Genomic DNA, 23060 nt, shown 5'->3' with positions numbered 1-23060 from the left:
TTTTAAACCAGCTCTCTATTTTGGAAGTAATTCACTAAATTAAAAAATGAGATGCCAAACATAATACTAGTAGCCTTCTTTGCATGTCCAGAATCAGACTGTCATTATTTGTCTGCGTGAAATATTTCAAAATACATCCTGACCTGTGGTCATTCTTACACATTAGGCAACTTACATGAACATTTGGCTAAATTTGTCTCTCTGCTCACTGAGTCTAAAACAACTTATTTTCCTTCTCGAAAATATGGAAATTAATGATATAATGATATGATACACGGGAAGTATTTGGGAAGGTGTAATGTACACAAGGTGGTTAAATATTATGTAACTGTGAGAAAAGCAGGCCCACAAACTTCACACCGGTCAGATGTTGTCCAGGGGAGGAGTCCGCTTTATAAAAGTCAGGGTGACAATCGGTGCCATTCTGCCAGTTACTCATGATGCTGACGCTGGGGATTTTGATTGCTGTTGCTTTGTTTCTAGAGACGGCCTCTGGGGCCTCTGTAAGTGTTACACAAAATATGTATTTTTCATGTTTACAGGATTTTTTGTCATCTTGTTGTGCAAAGACTATTTAGCTACAAACGTATGAACATTTTTTTTCCCTTAATCTCATTGTGCTTTATCTCTTTAGCTTGGTGTGGTGAAGACCGAGGGAGGGAAGGTTGAGGGAAAATCGAAGAAACTGGGATCAGGCCGATCCATGGATATCTTCTTGGGGATTCCCTTTGCTGATCCTCCTGGAACATTTGAGAAACCAAGGCCTCACCGTGGTTGGGATGGTAGGTAGACTGATTGAGTTTCTCATCACTCTTTAGCTGTTATCTCTGAAACTCTCAGCAGCCTTTTCTGTATGTCTCCCGTTAACTTTAATCAGTCAATAGAAAATTACTTCTACTACTTGCAAAGGTAGGCAAGCTAAGACCTGCACTGTGTGAACTAATGTGTTATACTAATATACATAACGTATCCTGATATTTTTTAAAATGTAATATTCAACTCTTTTAATGTGTTTCTGGTCAGGTATTCTACAGGCCAAAGACTACAAGCCCAGATGCCTTCAGTTGAACCTTGTGATGACTGACTCCATCGGCAGTACAGACTGCCTGTACCTTAACATCTGGGTTCCTCATGGCAGCTCAGGTAAAAACAGAAATGCACAAAAGTTTATTTTAGTGCTGGGCAACGATTAAATTTTTTAAATTGTGATCGCATGAATTGCATGATTCTCTGCGAGAACATGCAGGAAAAGGCCGCAGGTCGGACTCAAACCCAGGCCCACTGCTTTCCAGCCATACACCTGCTCACCCACTGAGCTAAACCGGCACCCATAGCACTGCTATATGAGAAGTGCACATCTCATATGGCGGATGTGCTATATGAGTTAGCAACGTTGCTATCAGTTAGCAACGTCTTTAAAGAAATAAGGTGCTTTTTAACAGCACTATTTCCGTAACACAGTAGCAGTTAAAACACTTCTTGTCGATCTCAACATAAACATGAATCTAATCAGATCCAACATAGAATCACAAGCATAACTTTATAACAGGCACCTTTTGATCAACAGCAAGTTAACATTTATAAATATGTTGATTTTTTTTAGGTACCACCAGAAACATTTTCTGTTGTCAGGGAGATGTTCAAGATCATTTACTGTCAAACTGTCAAAGGACTTTTATTCTGTGAAGTCTGTTTGTTCTTGATTTCCGGTGGAGAATCTCAGTAAACCCCCCCCCCCCCCCCCCCCCCCCTCCAAAAAAAACCCACCTTCAGTAATCTAGATTGAGTTGACAAAATTTACTGCATTTATCTATTCCTCTAAATTGAAATTTTCTTACTCTTTGGCACTCTCTTCTGTTTTCGCTGCAGTCAGAGCATGCAAACACAGCTCCCACTGTTCATTGATATAATGTACTGCAACTCTCAGGTAATTATGGTTACCTAGTGACATCCACTAGATTCCAGAGGGAGCAACAGCTAGTGCACATAATGACACAGTTGCTTTCATAGTGCTCTCCTTTTTGTACAGCTTGTGAATTCTGGTGTGTCTTGAGGGAGGCTCATACATGCCATCATTTGTTGCAGTTCTAAGAACGTTCCTCAGACCGACATCTTCCACGATAATAATTGACTTGCAGTTTGTAGCTAGCCACTTTGTTATGGCGATTGTTAGCTTCTCCTGCTTTTGTTTAACTATACTTCTCCTACAAGCTGCATCCAATGTAGTCTGCCGATCCTCCTGCCACTGTTTGTTTGAGTGGGTGTTTTGCTGGCATCAATAGCGTGTAATGCATTTAAGTGATACTTCAGACTTGAAGTACAGTGGTCCCTCGTTTATCGTGCAAGTTACGCTCTAAAAATAACCAGCGATAGGTGAAATCCATGAAGTAGTCAGCTTTATTTTTTAGTTATTATAGATGTTTTAAGGCTGTAAAACCCCTCACTACACACTTTATACACTTTTCTCAGACAGACGTGAACATTTTCACACTTTTCTCTCTTGTTTAGACACTCTCAAAGTTCAAACCTTCGTAGAAAAATAAATCAAGTATTATAGAATGAAACCAAAGATCAAACCCTGTTTAATGCACCTTATAATCCGGTGTGCCTTATGGTCCAAAAAATACAGTAACTTCTACCTTCCTTTAGCATATCCAGAAGTCCAACTTTTTGTGCGGTGGTTAGCATCTTCCTCTGCCTTTTGGGTGCTACCACAGGTGCCTTTGACGGTGCAAAAGGTTTTGTCGACACTGTTGTGTTTGTTGGGGAGATAACTTACAAACATACAGTACAGCACGTAAGAGTCACACTGCTAGTGATCGAAGATTTATGTTAATTTGACAAGCTGAACACATTCTGTACTGTACAGGAGACATGAGATTGATTGACAATGGTCTACAGTCAATGAGAATGCAGAATACAATGCGCAGGGGAAAAAAAGGACGCAAAATTGCACACACAAAAAATAATCCGTGAAACAGCGAGGCTGCAAAAGGTGAACCGCGTTATAGCGAGAGACCACTGTACTCCGATGATAAGAAAACTCAACTTTGCAGCTCTTACATATAACTTTAGTTCTATCAACTCTGCCCTGCAGTACTGTCAAGCCCACCATAAATGATCTCATTGGTTGAGATGCATAATGTCACCCATTTCAAGCCTGCACAGATCAACATCCCATCCCTCCTGTGACCCGTGGCTTTTTATGTTCCGAGGCAGTTAGCATGGACCTTCAAAATAAAATAATTGTTGTTATTAATCAATGAATGCGTTGATGTCATAATAACACATTAACTTGCCCAACCCTAGGTTATTTGTTTATTTTTTAATGTAAATTAGACAAAGACTAAATTTCACTAACTTTGTCCTCTAGTATCTGCCGATCTCCCTGTCATGGTTTGGATCTATGGAGGAGGCTTCCTGGTTGGAGGCTCCATGGGTGCAAACTTCCTGGATAATTACCTGTACAGCGGACAGGAGATTGCAGACAGAGGGAATGTTATTGTAGTGACGTTGGGGTACCGTGTGGGAACACTGGGCTTCCTGAGCAGTGGAGACTCTGGCTTGCCTGGTAAGTTACACACACTTTACAGAGCCTGGTACATGCTAGGTTGCCATTTATAAAAATACTGCCATTAAAGCAGTGATTCTTCTCATAAGCTGAAATATATTTGATCCTCAGGAAACTACGGTTTGTGGGATCAGCAGGCTGCCATTGCTTGGGTACACAGAAACATCCGCTCATTTGGAGGCGACCCTGGCAACATCACCATCTTTGGGGAATCTGCAGGTGGAGCTAGTGTTAGCTTCCAGGTGAAAATACATTTCCACAGATATGTATATATACACACATATATCAAAATCTTTGGTTGTTAGAACCAGTGACCATATTTGGACAAGATTATAGAGTTTTGAGCTATTGGTCAAAGGAGCTTGCAAAGAAAAGCGTCTGGACTTCTTTAAGTTACTTGAAGACGTTTCACCTCTCATCCGAGAGGCTTCTTCAGTTCTAAGGTCAAATGGTGGAGAGTCCCAGATATAAACCTGGTGGGAGTGTCCCCCCACAGAGGGACAAAAGGACCCCCTGATGATCCTCTAATCGCCTGAGCCAAGGTGTGGAACTGGGTGTGGGTCCCAATCAGCCAGAGTTTCGGGTGGGTTCATTGTGAAACCTGGCCCCACCTTATCATGCGAATTCCTGAGGTCAGATGGCCCAGGGTGTGAGTGGGCGTTAAGGCGTCTGGGAAGGGATCTCAAAACTGGATTATAGATGGCAGAGAGTTGGTGTCATAAACCACCGCCTCTGTTCAAAGATGGTCGCTCACAGTGGACATAGATGGCTTCTTTCACTCCTCTTTCAAACCATCTGTCCTCTCTGTCCAAAATGTGAACATTGGCATCCTCGAAAGAGTGTCCTTTATCCTTAAGATGCAGATGGACAGCTGAATCTTGTCCTGTGGAGGTGGCTCTTCTGTGTTGTGCCATGCGCTTGTGAAGTGGCTGTTTGGTCTCTCCAATGTAGAGGTCTGGGCATTCCTCGCTGCACTGTACGGCATACACCACATTGTTAAGTCTGTGTTTTGGCGTTTTGTCTTTCGGGTGAACCAGTTTTTGTCTGAGTGTGTTGCTGGGTCTGAAGTACACCGGGATGTCATGCTTGGAGAAAACCCTCCTGAGTTTCTCTGATACACCGGCTACATAGGGGATGACAATGTTGTTGCGTCTGTCCTTCTTATCCTCCCTCGCTGGTGTCTGAAAGCGAGACCCCACAAGCAGCTACAAAAAGAAAGTTATAGCTTGCCTTCAAGACTTGGAAAAGGACAAAATCATTGACCGCCTTACTTATCACCGCCTTTACCCAGGGGATGCCATACCCTGCATTTACGGACTTCCAAAAATCCACAAGGAAGCTGTCCCACTCAGACCCATAGTCAGTAGCATAAACTCAGCCACTTATAACATTGCAAAACACCTTGCTACCATCCTTGCTCCTCTCGTGGGGAACACCCCACACCACATCAAGAACTCCACCGACTTCACTGACAAGGTCCAGAAACTTACCCTGGATCCAGATGAAACCATGGTGTCCTTTGATGTAGTCTCTCTCTTCACGTGCATACCCACCACGGAGGCAGTGGAGACTGTCAGAAAACGACTACAAGAAGACAACTCCTTGGAGGACAGGACCAACTTCACACCCGATCAGATTTGCACACTGTTAGACCTCTGCCTCACCACTACATATTTCAAATACAACGAAGGCTATTACAGACAAAAACATGGCTGTGCCATGGGCTCCCCCGTGTCACCTATTGTAGCCAACCTTTACATGGAGGAAGTGGAAAGGAAGGCTCTTGGCTCTTTCAAAGGAAGAGTACCCAGCCACTGGTACAGATATGTAGACGACACCTGGGTCAAAATCAAGACACAAGAAGTGGAATCCTTCACTGCGCACATCAACGCTGTGGATAAAAACATCAAGTTCACCAGGGAAGACACGAAGGATGACTGTTTGCCTTTCCTGGACTGCGCTGTGCACATTGAAGAGAACGGCAACCTCAACATCGAAGTTTACCGGAAGCCCACACACACGGACCAGTACCTCCTGTTTGACTCCCATCACCCTCTGGAACACAAACTTGGAGTAATTAGGACCCTACACCACCGGGCAGAACATGTTCCCTCTAAGCCTGAAGGGAAAAAGAAGGAACACACACATGTAAAGGAAGCACTCAAAACGTGCGGCTATCCTAAATGGGCATTCTTAAAGTCAGCAAAGAGGCACAGAAAAGAAGATCAGACACCAGCGAGGGAGGATAAGAAGGACAGACGCAACAACATTGTCATCCCCTATGTAGCCGGTGTATCAGAGAAACTCAGGAGGGTTTTCTCCAAGCATGACATCCCGGTGTACTTCAGACCCAGCAACACACTCAGACAAAAACTGGTTCACCCGAAAGACAAAACGCCAAAACACAGACTTAACAATGTGGTGTATGCCGTACAGTGCAGCGAGGAATGCCCAGACCTCTACATTGGAGAGACCAAACAGCCACTTCACAAGCGCATGGCACAACACAGAAGAGCCACCTCCACAGGACAAGATTCAGCTGTCCATCTGCATCTTAAGGATAAAGGACACTCTTTCGAGGATGCCAATGTTCACATTTTGGACAGAGAGGACAGATGGTTTGAAAGAGGAGTGAAAGAAGCCATCTATGTCCACTGTGAGCGACCATCTTTGAACAGAGGCGGTGGTTTACGACACCAACTCTCTGCCATCTATAATCCAGTTTTGAGATCCCTTCCCAGACGCCTTAACGCCCACTCACACCCTGGGCCATCTGACCTCAGGAATTCGCATGATAAGGTGGGGCCAGGTTTCACAATGAACCCACCCGAAACTCTGGCTGATTGGGACCCACACCCAGTTCCACACCTTGGCTCAGGCGATTAGAGGATCATCAGGGGGTCCTTTTGTCCCTCTGTGGGGGGACACTCCCACCAGGTTTATATCTGGGACTCTCCACCATTTGACCTTAGAACTGAAGAAGCCTCTCGGATGAGAGGTGAAACGTCTTCAAGTAACTTAAAGAAGTCCAGACACTTTTCTTTGCAAGCTCCTTTGACTACGATGACCTGGATGACTGAGAACCTTCACAGACAGTTTTGAGCTATAAACTCACACTGGCAACTTAGTTTGCAAGGAACTGAAGAAGAGAATTCCTGCACAAACTGTTTGCTAAAATAAAAACACTGTAAGCAGTAACAGCAACATCACAGTCAACAGATCAATTTTAGTAATTTATGTTGAGGTGACACTTACAGCAGACCTAGACCTGGTTCTCACCCATCTGCTACAGTGGTTACAAGTGTTGGCTTTCTATTTGCACTGGAAACCATAAAGTCGTTGCACAAGATCAAACAATGTATTCTTCCTAACCTTCCACCCACAGACTCTCACTCCCCACAATAAAGGCATCATCAGGAGAGCCATCTCCCAGAGTGGAGTGGCACTTTGCCCCTGGGGAATCAACAAGAACCCTCGCAAGTTTGCTGAGGAGGTATATAGCAGCTTCTCTGGATATAATCACTCTTTCAGAACAAAAAATAGGAATACGAAATCTGTGTAAACAGCTTTAACAATAGCACATAATTATTAATTTACACCCACTCTGCAGGTTGCTCAGAAGGTCAAGTGCCCAATTGATAACAGAATGGCTGCCTGTTTGAAGATGGCTGATCCTGAAGCCCTAACACTGGCAGGCACTATCAGTTTGTCCGGTTCACCCGATAGTAAGGATTACATTCCACACAGCCTACTTTACATTCTCATTTTAGACACGATGAAAGCTTTTCTGACAAGATTGCTCACAAAGTTCAATGGGATACAAGCAAATCCAACAGTTTAAACTATATGCTGACTAACACAGTATATATAAAACAAAGTTTGTTCTGCATATAGTACATGTTCTAATTGTCTGCATTTCTCAGACCCCATTGTCTTCAACCTGGTCCTGTCTCCTGTGATTGATGGGGACTTCTTGCCAGAAGATCCTTCCCACTTGTTCCACAATGCAGCTGAAATTGATTACATTGCTGGAGTCAATGACATGGACGGGCATATTTTCACTGCTTTAGATGTTCCGTCAATCAATTCGGATCTAATTAGCACCCCTATGTGAGTTTGAGCCATTTGATCAGTTGAAACAATAACAATGCCAACATGGAAGTAACACTATATCAAACCTTAGGTGACAGTAAGGTGTTTTATCAGACCTTAATCCTCACTTTCGGATTTCAGTGACGATGTGAGGAGGCTCTTGGGAGCGTACACAAAGGAGAAGGGCGCAGTTGGTCTGAACAATGCCTACTCCACCTATACTTCAAACTGGGGAAGCAATCCCAGCCAGAAGACCATCAAGAAAACCATTGTGGGAGTAGGAACGGACTACATCTTCCTGGTTCCTACACAGGCTGCCCTTTATCTACATGCTGACCATGCCACGTGAGAATATTATCTTGCAATACAGATGTCACAGTTTAATGAGATAATAGTGGTCTCAGTAAAATTTCATTCATATAAATAATTACAGAAATGAAAATCTAATTGGTTTTGTCAGTGGTGTAGTTATTGTCACATCAATGTTTTTTTCCCCCCTCTCATTAAAGAACTGGGCGCACCTACTCCTACCTCTTCTCTGAGCCCAACCGTATGGGTGGTCTTATCATGCCCTACCCAAGCTGGATGGGAGCTGACCACGCTGACGACCTGCAGTACGTGTTTGGAAAGCCCTTCACCACACCACTTGGATACTGGCCAAGCCATCGCCGCGTTTCCGGCGCCATGATGTCCTACTGGACCAACTTTGCCAAAACTGGGTATAATTCTATAAACACAAACGATTGTCAGAGTATCACAGAAACCAAGCAACTAAATCAAGTATTGAAATATAAATTAAGCTGCTGTATTTATGTTTTACTTTTTTCTTTTTATGTCCACAGAGATCCCAATAACGGAGGCTCAAGCGTGCCTGTTAAATGGCCAACGTTCACCAGAAGTGCACCACAGTTCCTGGAGATCCATTCTGATATGAACAACAACTACGTGCAACAGAAAATGAGGATGCCTTACGTAAATTTCTGGACCAAGATCCTGCCCAGCCTTCCCACAGTTGTTTCAGAATAAGCATCATGTGCTGTCACCTGTGGATATGTGTAGACAAGTATTGCATCACTAGCTCATAAAAAATAAATCAACAGCAGACAAAAATACTAATCTGTTGGGTTTATTTGATCATGTGTTTGGATTTACAATATGACCAGGGGTGCACATAAGCATCTGCTGTCAGATGCTTATGTGGGGTATTGGGGTGGCTGTAGCTCAGGAGGTAGAGCAGGTCACCTACTGATCGGAAGGTTGGTGGTTCGATCCTTGGCTCCTCCAAGTGGTCAAGTATCCTTGGGCAAGATACTAACCCCAAGTTGCTCTCCGATGCGTCCATCGGAGTATGAATGTGTCTGAATGTAGTTAGATAGCACTAAGTATAGATAAAGTGCTTGTGAGAATGGGTGTGATTGGGTGAATGTGGCATGTTGTATAGAGCGCTTTGAGTACTCCAAGAGAGTAGAAAAGCGCTATATAAGAATCAGTCCATTTAGCAAAATAAAAGACGTGCACAAGATAAGAAGTTGCAACGCCTGTTTGCGTACATAAGATTTTCAGGAGGAGGACAGACATTTGTTTAGAACTCTTAAAGATGTCGAAGAAACAAGCTCCTTTACGCAATTACTTTGGTGTTCCTCCACCTCCAAAGAAATGTCAGAAGGAGTCTGAACTGCAAAAGAAGCGCGTACTCTCGGAAAACTGGTTGCAGGAGGTGAGCTGGCTTCAAACAAATGATGAACGCACAGAGTTTTGGTGCAGAATATGCAGTGAAAATCCCGCTCTAGCAGACAAAAACAGTGGTTATCGTTCCCACCAACTTGTACCCGAGTATACACACTATCTCACTCTCTCACTCTGTCTCTCTCTCACACAGACACACACTGTGTAAATGCAAAAATTGTATAGTACAGGAATAATGAACAGTATTAACTGTATCATTCCGGTGCCATGAACAGCAATCTCAAACGGAAGTCGGGTGAAGTCCATTAACTACAGGTCTTCACTGTGGTCACTTTACCAAACCAGCACACTAATGAATAGAATTCCTCATTCAATAACTATTTCTAATGGACCAGCTTCTCGATATATCTTACATACATCAGTCCTTCCAAAAAATACAAACTATTGTTGAATCTGAATGTCATCTTTCTGGCTTTGCACTCAGCAAAGTAATTGACAACATTACTCAAGTCCAAATTTCTAGTGGTATACTTATCTTGCACTCTTTTGTCCTGTATGTAAATGTAATTTATAACTGCGCCAACAAACTACTTCATGATCCATTCACCAAAAAACAAATTGTTTCATAGTTGATGTCAAGAGGTTCATTGGGCAGACAGACAGTTAGGAAGTACATGTAATATACTTCCCAGTATGCCCCAAACCATTAAAACTAGGGGTGTATGGTGTTATTTTTGTGCCACTATTCTGAGCGCACGTAAAAAAAATTGCAGGTGCAAGTGTTGCATTTTGAGGAAAATTTATTTTGAGCGAATAAATTTTGTTGCACACAGCAACAAAATTTGTTGCTGTGTGCAAAAAATGTATTTCAGTGTTTGCTATTATCCATACGCACACACAATAGCAGCCCCTCTCGCTCAGTTTTTGCATTTGCGCTCGCTCGCAATGTGTTGCTTGCGCTCAACATTTCTGGCCGTGCTCGTTCAACTCTTTCTGTACACCATTATATTTGTGCCACAAAACCAGCCAATCACAGACTTGGATGCAAAAAAAATCTGATTGGCTGTTTTGGTCTCCAATCAGCTCGAAATGACGAAATGCAATATCCCAGAATCCATTTCGTCCAAAACTCAAACGAGGCAGTCGCGGAGGAACACAGAGTGGCGGAGTTTGAAATATTACTCTTTCTGGGTCACAAAATAAACTTTTAAAATATTTTCATGTGAGAATGGTGCTGTGTAAACTTAAAATATCTGTTCGATTTATCCAGACATCACATATTTGCAAAAGTGCTCTAATGTTGTTACTGTTTTGAAGAAACAGTAACAATAACTTAAAAAATAGCTTTATTTACCTGCATGGCTCAAGGACAGTCACCAGCTTTTGGAGTTTTATCAGCTCTGATGGAGTTAGAATGACTAGCTTGTGCTTTTGTTTGTCTAAAGCAGCAAAAACAGCCTCTTGATTCTTTAGTAGACGAGAAACCATATCCCGCGTTGAATTCCACTGTGTGGAAACATCCTGTATGAGTGGCTCTTTCTGTTACCCCAGTCTGTTTGCTCCTGGTGTCGTTCCTCCATATTAGCAGTGTTGTCTATAATGCATCTAATTTTGCTTGCTTTTCAGTGTCATAAAGCTGTTGAATTTTTACTTGAAATAGTCCTTTGGCACGGCAGCTGGAAAGTTGGATCACCTGACGCTAACTGTAGCATATTTTCTAACACCCAATCTTCTACCACTGATAGTGATCTCAAACTTTTCACATTAATTACCACCTCATAAAATATATGGCTCTTAAAGTACCACCCTTATGACCGACATTAAAGTATAAACACCATATACAGTTTACACAAGACAAATTTATTTCTTATATGTATGTTATTTATTTTAATGTCATAAACCAGATGTGACAAGTAATAATAATAACAACTGTACTACGTTAAATCTGTTTAATGATCTATTTAATATGAACAAGCCCCTAAAAAAAGGCAGTGATCACTGCCGGCCTCTCTTAGTTTTTATTACTACTGTTTATTTTAAAGCTCAGTTTTTAAAACCTTACGATGTAACTACAGCCCAGCCCATGCAGCAGTATATTAATGACTAACCTCGCATTGTGGATGGATTGCCTCAGTTGTTCTCCTGACTGAAGTTTGGTCCCTTTACATCATCCCGACATGCGATTGCATTTGTCCCTAACCATCGGGAACCCTCGCGTTAACTTTTATCGAGTGGAAAAAAGTTAGTGTTCATCCTCTGTCTTCATTTGTTTCAAAGGTCTTTTTATTAGACAAAGGTTCCAATACAATGTATACAATAACACAAAATGCTTCAGAATATTCCAAAATTTCAATCTTGTTCCCACCCTAACCCCTAAAACAACAAATAATTGGCAGCCTGCTGCCCAACTAAACCAAAAAACAAACAGAAAAAAACAAACAAAAGCAAAAAACAACAAACAGACTCATAAAAGAAAAAAAAACAAAAAAAAAAACAAGACGGGGGGGTTCCTTGGACTACTCAGTAACAGTAGTTGTGGGCCTTTCAAAGAAGTCCAGAAAGGGGGACCACAGTTTATAAAATTTATTTTTAGACCCACGAACTGTATATCTAATTTTTTCTAAATCCATACAAGACATTGCATCTTTTAGCCATTGCGTGTGTGAGGGGGGAGAAGAGTCTTTCCACTTCAGCAGTATAGCTCGCCTGGCCAACAATAATGAAAAGTTTAATGTTTTGAGTCTGGAGTTGGACAGATTCAGATTCTGGACCGCACCAAACATAGCACAGAGTGGCTCTGGTTCAATTTGATGCTGCAGGACTTCAGACATGGTATGGAAAACAGATTTCCAAAAGGTGGACAAAGAAGGGCAGGACCAGTACATATGAAACAATGTACCAGGAGCACCCCCACACCTTATACAGGCTGGGTCCACCCCTGGGTATATGTGTGCCAGTCTATCCCTGGACCAATGCCCCCGATGAACTATCTTAAATTGGACCGTGTATGTCGAGCACACATTGATATATTGTGAACCTGGCCAAGGATAGAGTCCCACAGTTCATCCGTAATATGAAAGGTAAGGTCCTTTTCCCATTTAGATTTGATAACAGCTACTGAAGAGCCTTGTAAATTGGAAATTGAGCTGTACAAGGCTGATATTATGCCCCTTGAGGTTGGGTTTACCATTAAAAAATCATCTACTGGATTGTGTGGAGGCATCTGGGGGAATTCTGCTGTCACACTCTGCACGTAGTGTCTGGCCTGTAAGAACCGAAAAAACTGAGCTGCAGCTATGCCAAATTTGGCGGATATTTGAGAGAAACTTACAAATTGTCCATCTTCATATAAGTCTGCAAAGGATTTTAGGCCCTTTTTATGCCAGATATGAAAAGCATTATCTGCCATTGAGGAAACAAATAGGTGGTTTGCTGCAACTGGGCTTTGAAGTGAGAAAGCCCGGAGACCCAGACTCTTCCTAAACTGAGACCAAATTCTAAGAGATTGCTGGACAACTCTATTGTTACTGGGTAGAGGCAATACCAAAGGGAGTGATGAACCTAAAGTCGCAGGTAGAGAAATTTTCCCACTTGAATATGACTCCATGGCAACCCAAACTGGTGGTGACGGTTCGAGATGGTAGTGTCTTCAATACAATAAACACCTGATATTGGTGGCCCAATAATAGTACTGGAAATTAGGGAGGCCTAGACCTCCAACTGGCTTGGGCCTTTGAAGAATAGATTTCTTCAATTTGGGAGGTTTACCATTCCAAATAAATGAAGTGATTAGTGAGTCTAGAGATTTAAAAAATGATTTTGGAATCAAGATAGGGAGGCATTGAAAAACATATAAGAATTTTGGAAGTAGCATCATTTTCACTGAGTTAATCCTACCTATTAAAGATAAGGATAATGGGGACCATCTGGACAGCATGTGCTTGCACTGTTCCAGCAGGGGGAGGAGATTCTTCTTAAACAAACAATTAAATTGCTTTGTGACACATATCCCAAGGTAATCAAAGTGATCTGTGACTATTTTAAAGGGAACATTTACCAAATCCAGATTTTGAGCACTCTCGTTAATCAAAAACAGTTCACTCTTATTCATATTAATTTTGTATCCAGAGAGGTGACTAAAAGCATTCAGTATATTAAGTACAGCGGGTAAGGAGGTAAGCGGGTTGGAAAGAAATAGAAGAAGGTCATCGGCATACAGTGAAACTCTATGCTCAATCCCCCCCCCTCCATATGCCCTTTATGTCCCCATTACCACGGACTGCAATTGCTAATGGCTCAATTGCAAGGGCAAAAAGCAAAGGGCTTAAAGGGCAGCCCTGTCTCGTTCCACGGTGGAGCCTAAAATGGTCAGAGTAGCGACAGTTAGTTACCACTGAAGCCGTGGGGCTTGCGTAAAGAAGTTTGATCCATGAGCAAAATAAGGGGCCCATCCCAAACCTTTCTAAAGTAAAAAACAAATATTCCCACTCCACCCTATCAAATGCTTTTTCCGCGTCCATAGCAATAAGGCATTCAGGCACAACATGGCTGGGGGCATAGATAATATTAAAAAGTCGCCGTATGTTAAAAAAGGCGTGCCGATTTTTTATAAAGCCAGTTTGGTCGGGAGATATTATAGCAGGAAGAATTTTTTCCAGCCTGTGCGCCAGTAGCTTAGACAGAATTTTAACATCCGTGTTTAACAGAGATATAGGCCTATAAGAAGCACAGTCAGTCGGGTCCTTGCCCTTCTTAAGTAACACTGTGATACAGGCCTGGTAGCATGATGAAGGAAGTGCCCCAGAGTCTAGCGACTCTGTAAAAACTTCGCAAAGGAAAGGGGCCAAATCGTCCGAGAATATTTTATAAAAGTCTGCAGAAAATCCATCAGGGCCTGGAGATTTCCCAGATTTCATAGATGCTATTGCCGCCTGAATTTCCGCCTTTGAGATAGGGGCTTCCAGAGTCTGTCTGAGCTCTGGGGAAAGTGAGGGCATATCAATGGAGTCAAAAAAAACATGTAAATCTTTTACATTAACAGTAGATTCTGATGTATATAACTTAGAATAAAATGAAGAAAAAATGTCATTAATCGCCTTCTGATCCCTAGTCACCACTCCATCGTCCGCCTTCAAGCCAGTTATAATTTGTTTAGCCCTAATACCACGCAGTTGGGTGGCCAAAAGCTTACCGGTCTTTCCACCGTGTTCGTAAAAATCACTCTTGTTCCTAATCAGACATCCTTCCACTTGTCGAGTGGAAAGTAGATTGAGTTTGGTTTGTAAACTTAAGCGTTCTTTATATAGCGCCGGTGATGGAGACTGAGCGTACTGCCTGTCGATGTTTAAAATCTGGTCTGAAATAAGCCTCTGGTCCCGCTGATCACACTGTCTTTTAAATGCTGCCACTGAGATGATTTCTCCTCTCAGAAATGCCTTCAGAGCCTCCCACATAGTCCTGTTTGGCATACCAGGTGTTCTATTCTCAGTAAGAAAAATTTTAACTTTAGAAGAGATGTTAGAAACAAATTGTTCATCCGTGAGCAGCAATGGATCCAGTCTCCAGAGCTTTCTCACAGAGTCGCGGCCCTGAAAAGCTATTTTGAGCACGAGGGGGGCATGATCAGAGACAGTAATACTTTCATAGCTGCAGGATCTAATATTATTAATTAGCAAATTGTCAATAAAAAAATAATCTATTCTACTGTAGGTGTGGTGTACGTGTGAGAAGAAAGAATAATCTCTACCAGTAGGGAATAAAAACCACCAGGGATCCGTGAGACCATAATCTTCAAGAAAAGACTTGACATAAGTTGCAGATTTATTAAGAGTAGCAGATTTGGGGGATGAACGATCTAATACCGCATGCATATAAAGATTAAAATCGCCCCCCAGAATCAAAGAGCGAGTATTTAAGTCCGGGAGGTGTGAGAACAGGCGTTGAAAAAATTGCACATCATCAAAATTGGGTGCATAAAGATTAGCCAAAGTCACAGACCTGTCGCAGAGTTTGCCAGACACTATTATAAACCGTCCGTTTTTGTCTGACACAACATTAGATGGAACAAATGGGATGTTCCGATCGATAAGAATAGCTGTACCCCTGGCCTTTGCTTTAAAATTAGAGTGAAACATCTGTCCTGACCAACATTTTGCCAAGCGTGAGTGATCTGAATCCTGCAAGTGAGTCTCTTGCAAAAAAACTACCCCGGGCTTAAGTTGCTTCAGACGTGATAAGACTCTCTTTCGCTTTATTGGGTGGTTCAACCCCCTCACATTCCAGCTAACAAAGGTAAGATTACCACTCATCAAGGAAGCCCAACATTTTTATGTACAGAGTTGTCCAAGGAGGGAAGGGAGGGGACAAAAACAAAACAAAACAAACAAACAAAACAAAAAACAAACAAACATGACAACCAACCCCACCCCAGAAAGAAAATGCAATACAATAACATATCACTGTGTAAAAAAAAAACCCTAAAACAATACCACCCACCAATATCACCCAGCAGGTTGCATTAAAAAGCAACCGCGTAAGCCCCTGTTTTCTTCCCATATTAGTCAAGAACTCCCCGTACCACTAGCATCATACCTGCACCCTTGAACAGTAGCCCCTAAACTCGAGCCAGGGTCTCAGTTTTCAGGCCACGAAGAAGAGAAAGAACAAAAACAAATCAACCAAACAACGAACCAGTTTTACCTTAAAATGAACAGCAAAGAATATATTGCTATGCCAACAGCGCGGCTGTATAATGTCAGTCACAACGAGGACGCCACTTAGGCTAGTCCGACCCGTTATAGTTATAAATTAGGGTGAGTGCTCTAACCGGCTACAGTGTCCAACTCAGGATGGAGAGCCTCGGTTTTCTTCCATGGTTTGAATGAAGCGAGAGGCCTCCTCAACTGACTCCAATCGCCAGATTTTCCCATCTGAAAGAGTAATGCGGAGCCTGGAGGGGAAGAGAAGGGAAGGACGAAGGCCTCTCCGGTATAACTCGGCCATAACATCCTTATACTGGGCTCGCTGCTTCTGGACGTCGGCGTTGTAATCCTCTTAAAACTTAAGTTTATGTCCGCAGTACTCTAACGTCCCTCGGCGTCTCCGTGCTCCCCTCATCAGCAGCTCCTTAATCTGGAAGCGGTGGAAGCGGATAATGACTGAGCGCGGCCTTCCATCAGGGCCCGGTTTGGGCATAAGGCTATGGTGGGCTCTGTCAAGCTCCGGGGGGGATGGCAAAGTTTGTGCGCCGAAGACCTCCACCAGCAGCCGGGAAAAGAACTCAGTTGGCCGTGGACCCGGCTCCACCGATTCCGGCAAACCCACCAGACGGATGTTCTGCCTTCTGCTTCTACTCTCCAGATCGGAAAGTTTAGTTTTGAAAAGTTTGTTTTCCTCCTGTAGTGAATCATACTTAGCTTCGAGCGCTGCTAAACGCTGAACAACATCCACTGCGTTCGATTCAAGCTCACCAATTCGTAGTTCTTGATTTGCAACTTCCGCTTGAATCTTGTCCAGCTTACCGTTAATTACATCCGATGTAGCCTTAAAATCTGCGGCTATGGCTGTTCTGTGCTGTTCGAGCAGGGCGACAAGCGCCGGGTTCAGGGCTGCACTAGCATCCTCTGCTGCGCCAGCGTTAGCACAGCTCTCGCCAGTAAGGTTTTTCTCGATTTGTCTCCTTCCCTTGGACATCCTTCCAGCGTGACACTCACAAATGACCCGAAAAATTCGTATCTAACAGCAAAATGGGGCTCAGAGAGTAAAATTTTAAAAAAGTTAGGCAGGTGCTAGTGGCCGACACACCTTACTCCATTGCCGGAAAACGGAAGTCCCCTGTCTTCATTTGTATCGGAAATGATAGCAGAGCTGTAGGTTTTAATTTTTCAGAAATACCTCAATCAGAACATCGTATATTATTTAAACTTACATTTTTTGGGGGATACTTCCTGTGTACCACTAGAGTGAGCCCATGTACCACCAGTGGTAGCATTCCACAGTTTAAGAACCACGGATCCAGAGCAATCCATTTTGCAAGAGAATTTGTAAGTTTGTCCGATGTTGACTTACTAATTTTGGTCCTGAAGCCAGTCATTTCATTAAGTTTGGGCTGCTGACAATTTTTGTTGGTACTTGAACTGGGACTGCTAGCACTAACAGCTCCCACAGTTTCTGTGCTCGCTGCAACATGTTTTGGATTTAGATGGTACCGTAAGGTTGAAGTGCGTCTGTTGTATGCAAACAAAACCACGCTTTTATCAAGGGTTCGGTCGGGTAGTCTTTTGAAATGAAATTTGCCTCCGATCAGTCCTAGCAACGCACTTTCTTTTGATTCTTTGTAGCGCTGATGTGTGCATCAGTATAATCGGTATACCGTGCATTGAGAAATAGTTCCCCTTTGCTTGGAATGCAATTAAATGCTTTTTTTTTTTTAACGCATTATTAACGACACATTATTTTTTTCAAATTAATTAATTTCAAATAACGCGTTAATTTCCCACCCCTGATTAAAACATTTCTGAAAAGGTACCTATTTTCAACTGTGCCAGTTTATCCAATTGGCATTTTGGACACATGCCCAAGGGACACTGCACAAGTTGGGGGCCCATCCAAGAGACAATTGGGAAAAAAGACCAAAATTGTATTATCACAAATTAGAGATGGCACGATACCACTTTTTAATGTCCGATACCGATTCCGATATCATAAATTTGCCAAGTAGCGCGTTTTGTGAGGTGATTTTGTGATACTTCGGATCGGATTACATTTTTTATTTCTCTCCGATATCCGATCCAGTAATTTAGGTCAGTATCAGACCGATACATAATATCGGATCGGTCCATCTCTATCACAAATATTAGATCTTGAAACCACATTATCAAAGCAGAGATATTTTTTTTCTTTTAGGTATAACAGTTACATAATTGGTAAAATATACTATTCTGTGTTTTACCTGTCCCTTTCTCTCCTACACTACTGATAACTATTGCTCTCTCCCAGAGTCAGTGACCTAGTGAATACGGTACTTCCAGAATGAATGAACTAGGCATGACAGGAAAACAAAAAAAACCATGGTAATGCGTACCGTATTTTTCGTACCATAAGGCACACCAGACTATAAGGCGCATTAAGCGAAACAAAACAATCAGATAAGTCAAACTTTACTCAACTCATTCTTCTTGCTTCCTCCACTTCCGTACTATTGATTCATTAATGTTGAATTCTCTTGCAGCTGCTCTATTCCCATGTTGTTGCAGTATATTAATGACCAACCTCGTATTGTGGATGGCTTATCTCAGTTGTTCTCCCGACTGAAGTTTGGTCCGTTTACAGCATCTTACCATGCAACTGCATTTGTCCCTAACTATCGGGAACCCTTGGAACTTGGAAAAAAGTTAGCGTTCATCCTCCAGCTTTACTGTTTAGCTGGGTCGCTAGCGATCACCTAGCACATCATTATATACCAGCTAGACCAACTTTAGTAACCCTACAAACATCACTGGTGTTTAGTTTTCTGTCTTCATTTATGTTGGAAGTGATATCAGGGCTGTACGTTTTAATTTTTTCCAAAATCTCTCAGTCTGAATATGGTATTTCATGTTTAGGTGGAAACTAGCGAGCTAACTTCCTGCTAACTTCTTACTCCATTAAATTTAATAAATTCTGTTTTCATGGATGCCTGGCCTGTTAAACTTAATTGTTACACCTGGGAAAGCAGCAACGGTGATCATTTTATTAAAGTTTAAAGAATTTAGATGGTTTTTAACTCTCAGTGATGCTGCAGTGTTCGTTTGACTTTGGGACCTGAAACAGACGGAGTTTTGGACCCAGATTACTCCGGAGGCTCCTAACTACGATAGCCGTAATGCTCCGTAGTGGTGTGCGATACTGCATATTTTGGTATCGAGCTGATACCAAGTAAATATGGACCTGTATCGCTGATACCAATACCAATACTTTTCAATAAATAAGGTGGGTGTGTTATTGAATTGCTAAATCTCAATTAATTTTCATGACCTTCAGTGTTTTTTGTTTCCTTTTTATTATTAAATAGTTAAAACCCAGGACATAATTAAGACAAAGTTTATAATAAAATAGAAAATGCTCTATTATTGTGACGGGACGTGGCCTGCGATGCCACTGCAGGTGAGAAATACTCACCTGTACGGCATCTACAATCACGCCTTGCAGGCTTAAAACCTGTTTACACTCAACTGAGAGCTAAAACTCAGCAGAGGTTTCAAAGCTGTGTGCCGGTGACTGGATATCAGCCGCTGATAAAGTGGGTTTGCCTATAAAGTGCTCTGTAGGGAAACAAGAGCCAGCAGCTCTGCGCTTAGGAAACAAACCATATTTACTTATCTGGTGCAGAATAATGCGCCGACATTCCGTTATATGGAGCACCGGCTGCCCAGTTAAACTGTGACTATCACCAGGTAACGTGGGCATGTAACTTGAATTAACAGCAGGTGTTAAACAGCTGACAGGTATGCAGGTAAACTGAGGGCCCGTTGAGCTGATCGCTGGTGTCCTGAGAAAAAGCTCTTAAGCTCGTTATTTATGTTACAGAGACACAAGACCAGGCGGAAAGAGACGATTGTTCGGTGAAAATGAGAATCTGCGAATGCAACATGTGGAACACGGAGAGTGGAATATTTAAGCAAGCCGGTTAACATATATTTAAAAAAAAAAAAAACAGTTCAGATGGAACACCGGGGATGTGAGCTCGGCACACTTTGTCAGCAGAGCTAGCGACATCTCCGAAAACATCAGAGCACTTATGCAAACATGTTCTATGTTGACAAACTGACCAGACGTGAAGATTACGCCACTACGTTTGTGGCTAAAACAATATTAAAAGTGTATTTGGTGACAGAAAAATTGGATATTTTAAAACTTTAGGCCACCACTATTGCTGCCTGTGATTTGAAATGCATTCTGGGATACCTGTCTGCCCCAAGTCCACACCAGCAATCGATTATCTCAACCTGTCTTGACTTACTTTACAAGGCAACCAATCAGATGTTAGAGACGCTGCTGTGACAGCGTTAACCCCACCCCCTGAGTTTGATAGGTGAGGCTGACAGATAAAATTATTTCAGGGTGAGAGCTGAATGGGATAACAGCTCAAGTAACTAGTGATGGGATTTCCGGCTCTTTTTAGAGATCCGGCTCTTTCGGTTCGGCTCACTAAACCGGCTCCGAACCGGCTCTTCAGGTTGTTTTGTTGCGTTAATTAATTTATTATTAACAATAATATAAAATCATGCACAAAAGGAATTACTAACGCAAAAAAAGTGGTTTTATTTATATATGTTTATATATCTATATATATATATATATATAGATATATGCGGTGGCCCCTAGAGACAAAACACATACAAACTCCAAAACACATTTATAGCATGAACTGAACTTCCAAAGCAGAGCTACTAGATCACTTAAATTACACAATTGAAAGCATGTGTGTATTGTTTGTGTATTTATACACAGGCACTCATATATATTCAAATAATTTAAAAAAAATGTTCATTTACCTGCTACTACCACACACCAAATCCAGTCGTTGGTACTTGCTGGCTTGTGTAGCCACTAGGTAACAGAAGCTCAACACTGCGCCCTAACATCCTGGAGCACTTCTGTTGTCTTTTGTACGTGTTTTGAGTTTTTACGTGCTTCGGAGTTTGTACGTGTTTTTACATGTTTTTACATGTTTTGGAGTTTGTACGTGTTTTGGAGTTTGTACGTGCTTCAGGGTTTGTACGTGCTTCAGAGTTTGTACGTGATTTGAAGTTTGTATGTTTTGTCTCTAGGAGCCACCGTAAATATACTTTTATTTATTCACTCCACATAAAATGTAATAAATAAATCATATAATACAAAAATCAACTATTCACATTTCAACTTTTAACTATTTAAATTTTCCTTTTACAAATTTAAAGTGAAACAACACAAAACACTGCAAACCACAACACAATTAAATATAAATTATAATATGAAAACAAAAAGAACATGCATATTCTCTGTCATATGGACCTGCATGAATAAACTTTCTGAATCCTTTATCATCTGCAACTGAAAATAGTTGTGGATAATTACTATACCTTTCTAATGTGACGTTGTTGTCCCTGGCTCTCTTTCTCTCCCTCTGGCTCTGTTCCTGTGCTACTGAGTGTAACTACCGCCCCTCCCCCCTCTGCCCAGCGTAAAGCACAAGGCTTGCGTGCTGAGTGAAGCAGAAAAAAAGTGCGAGAGAGAAGCTGAGAGAAAGAAAAAAAAAAACCCACGTGAAGCCTCGCGATAAGGAGCCGGCTCGCGTTGTTCATGTCAAAGACCCGGCTCTGATGAGCTTTTCCTCCATACTGAATGAAGAATCAAGGGCTTTGGCTGGATCTGCCCCTTTGACCTAGGTCAGAGCCACGTCACCAGGCTCCTGATTGGTTGTCGCGGCGTGATTTGATGCTGGAGTTCAGATTTTTCCAACTCCAGCGGTAGACGCGAAACGCGCATATGCACAAAATGCAACACAAAAACTCACGCGCGTGGTTTTTTTCGCGAGTCAAACGCGCCAGACGCGCTACACTGACACGCATTTCACGCGTTTTGGCGTTTTCGTGACGCAAATCTGCTTCCGAATTTTCGCGGGACCTGCAATCGTGTGTCATCGCGCTTTTCCATTGACTTTACATGTAAACCTGACGCCAACAAAAACGCCCCTAATTTGAGGCATGCACATTCGCGCCTCAACGCGTGCCCAAGAAAAATCCATTGCGTGAACCGGAAATGTGGGAGGAAGTTGTGCCAGACAATATCTTTGCAAGATGGCAGCTGTCGAGCTAGCGCTTGAAGAGAGAGTCTCCCTTCTCTTTGTACTGTGGAGAGCAGAGCAGCGGCGTACAAGACGTCCTCGCCGTACCTGGGTCCATCAGGTCCTCCAGAGGCGTGAGCAGTTTGGTGAGTTTCACCATTTACTCCAGGAGCTGCGCCTGGATGACGGCCGATTCCAGCGATATCACCGTCTTTCACTCGGCCAGTTTGAGGACCTGCTTTTCAGTCCCAGAATTGCCCGCCTAGACACCAATTACAGGCGCTCAATCCCACCTGCAGAGCGCCTGTCCATCTGCCTGAGGTTAGTAAAAGTATTTAATACGGTAGTCCTTTATTGATACCTGTGCTAATATATGCTAAACCATCCATTTATACACTGCTAACATGGATGTGCTATGCTAACAGTGAATGCCATCTGTGTTTACTGATAGCAAACTGTGGTACGGAGACGACTGTTTATAATATTTCTAGTGATACTCAGAAGGTCTCATCAAGTCCCGATTTAATTCAATTTATGCTGTTATCAGTGTTTGCATTGATAGCATGGCTGTGGTGTCATATCAGTGTATGCGCTCGGTGTTTGCTGATATCAAACTGTAGCATTAGGACCACTGAGTTAACCTTTGTAGTGATACTCACTCCTTTTTATTTAGACCTGGTTTAATTCTGGGATAGTTGAATATTTGTATATAATCGCCGCAGGCTGTTTTAAATTATATCTAATATATATCATGTAATTATCCTTATAATTACTAAATGTTTTATGTAAGATTTATGTTTTCTAATTTGTAATTTTGTAATTTCAATAATGTATTTTGTAACTGCAGTACACATAATACTCATTTTAAACAATTTTGTCCATGTTCCTTGCCAGCAAACAACTCCT

General features: G+C 42.2%; 1 protein-coding gene across 1 annotated transcript; it reads left to right on the top strand.

Annotated features, from left to right (window-relative positions):
* Positions 1-437: 437 nt before the first annotated feature.
* On the top strand, positions 438-8773 carry LOC148102079 (bile salt-activated lipase-like). Its single transcript, XM_087844434.1, has 11 exons — positions 438-503; positions 635-782; positions 1024-1143; positions 3374-3571; positions 3683-3813; positions 6957-7064; positions 7182-7296; positions 7495-7681; positions 7805-8008; positions 8173-8382; positions 8506-8773. The coding sequence occupies exons 1-11, from the start codon at positions 438-440 to the stop codon at positions 8687-8689; spliced, it is 1671 nt and encodes a 556-aa protein (XP_087700560.1). The 3' UTR covers positions 8690-8773.
* The last annotated feature ends 14287 nt before the right edge of the window (positions 8774-23060 follow it).

This window comes from Neolamprologus brichardi, chromosome 7, assembly GCF_056152115.1.
Source record: "Neolamprologus brichardi isolate AB-2024 chromosome 7, ASM5615211v1, whole genome shotgun sequence".
NCBI lineage: Eukaryota > Metazoa > Chordata > Actinopteri > Cichliformes > Cichlidae > Neolamprologus > Neolamprologus brichardi.
The sequence above is the reverse complement of the archived record's forward strand: the minus strand, read 5'-3'. Positions and strand labels throughout refer to the sequence as shown.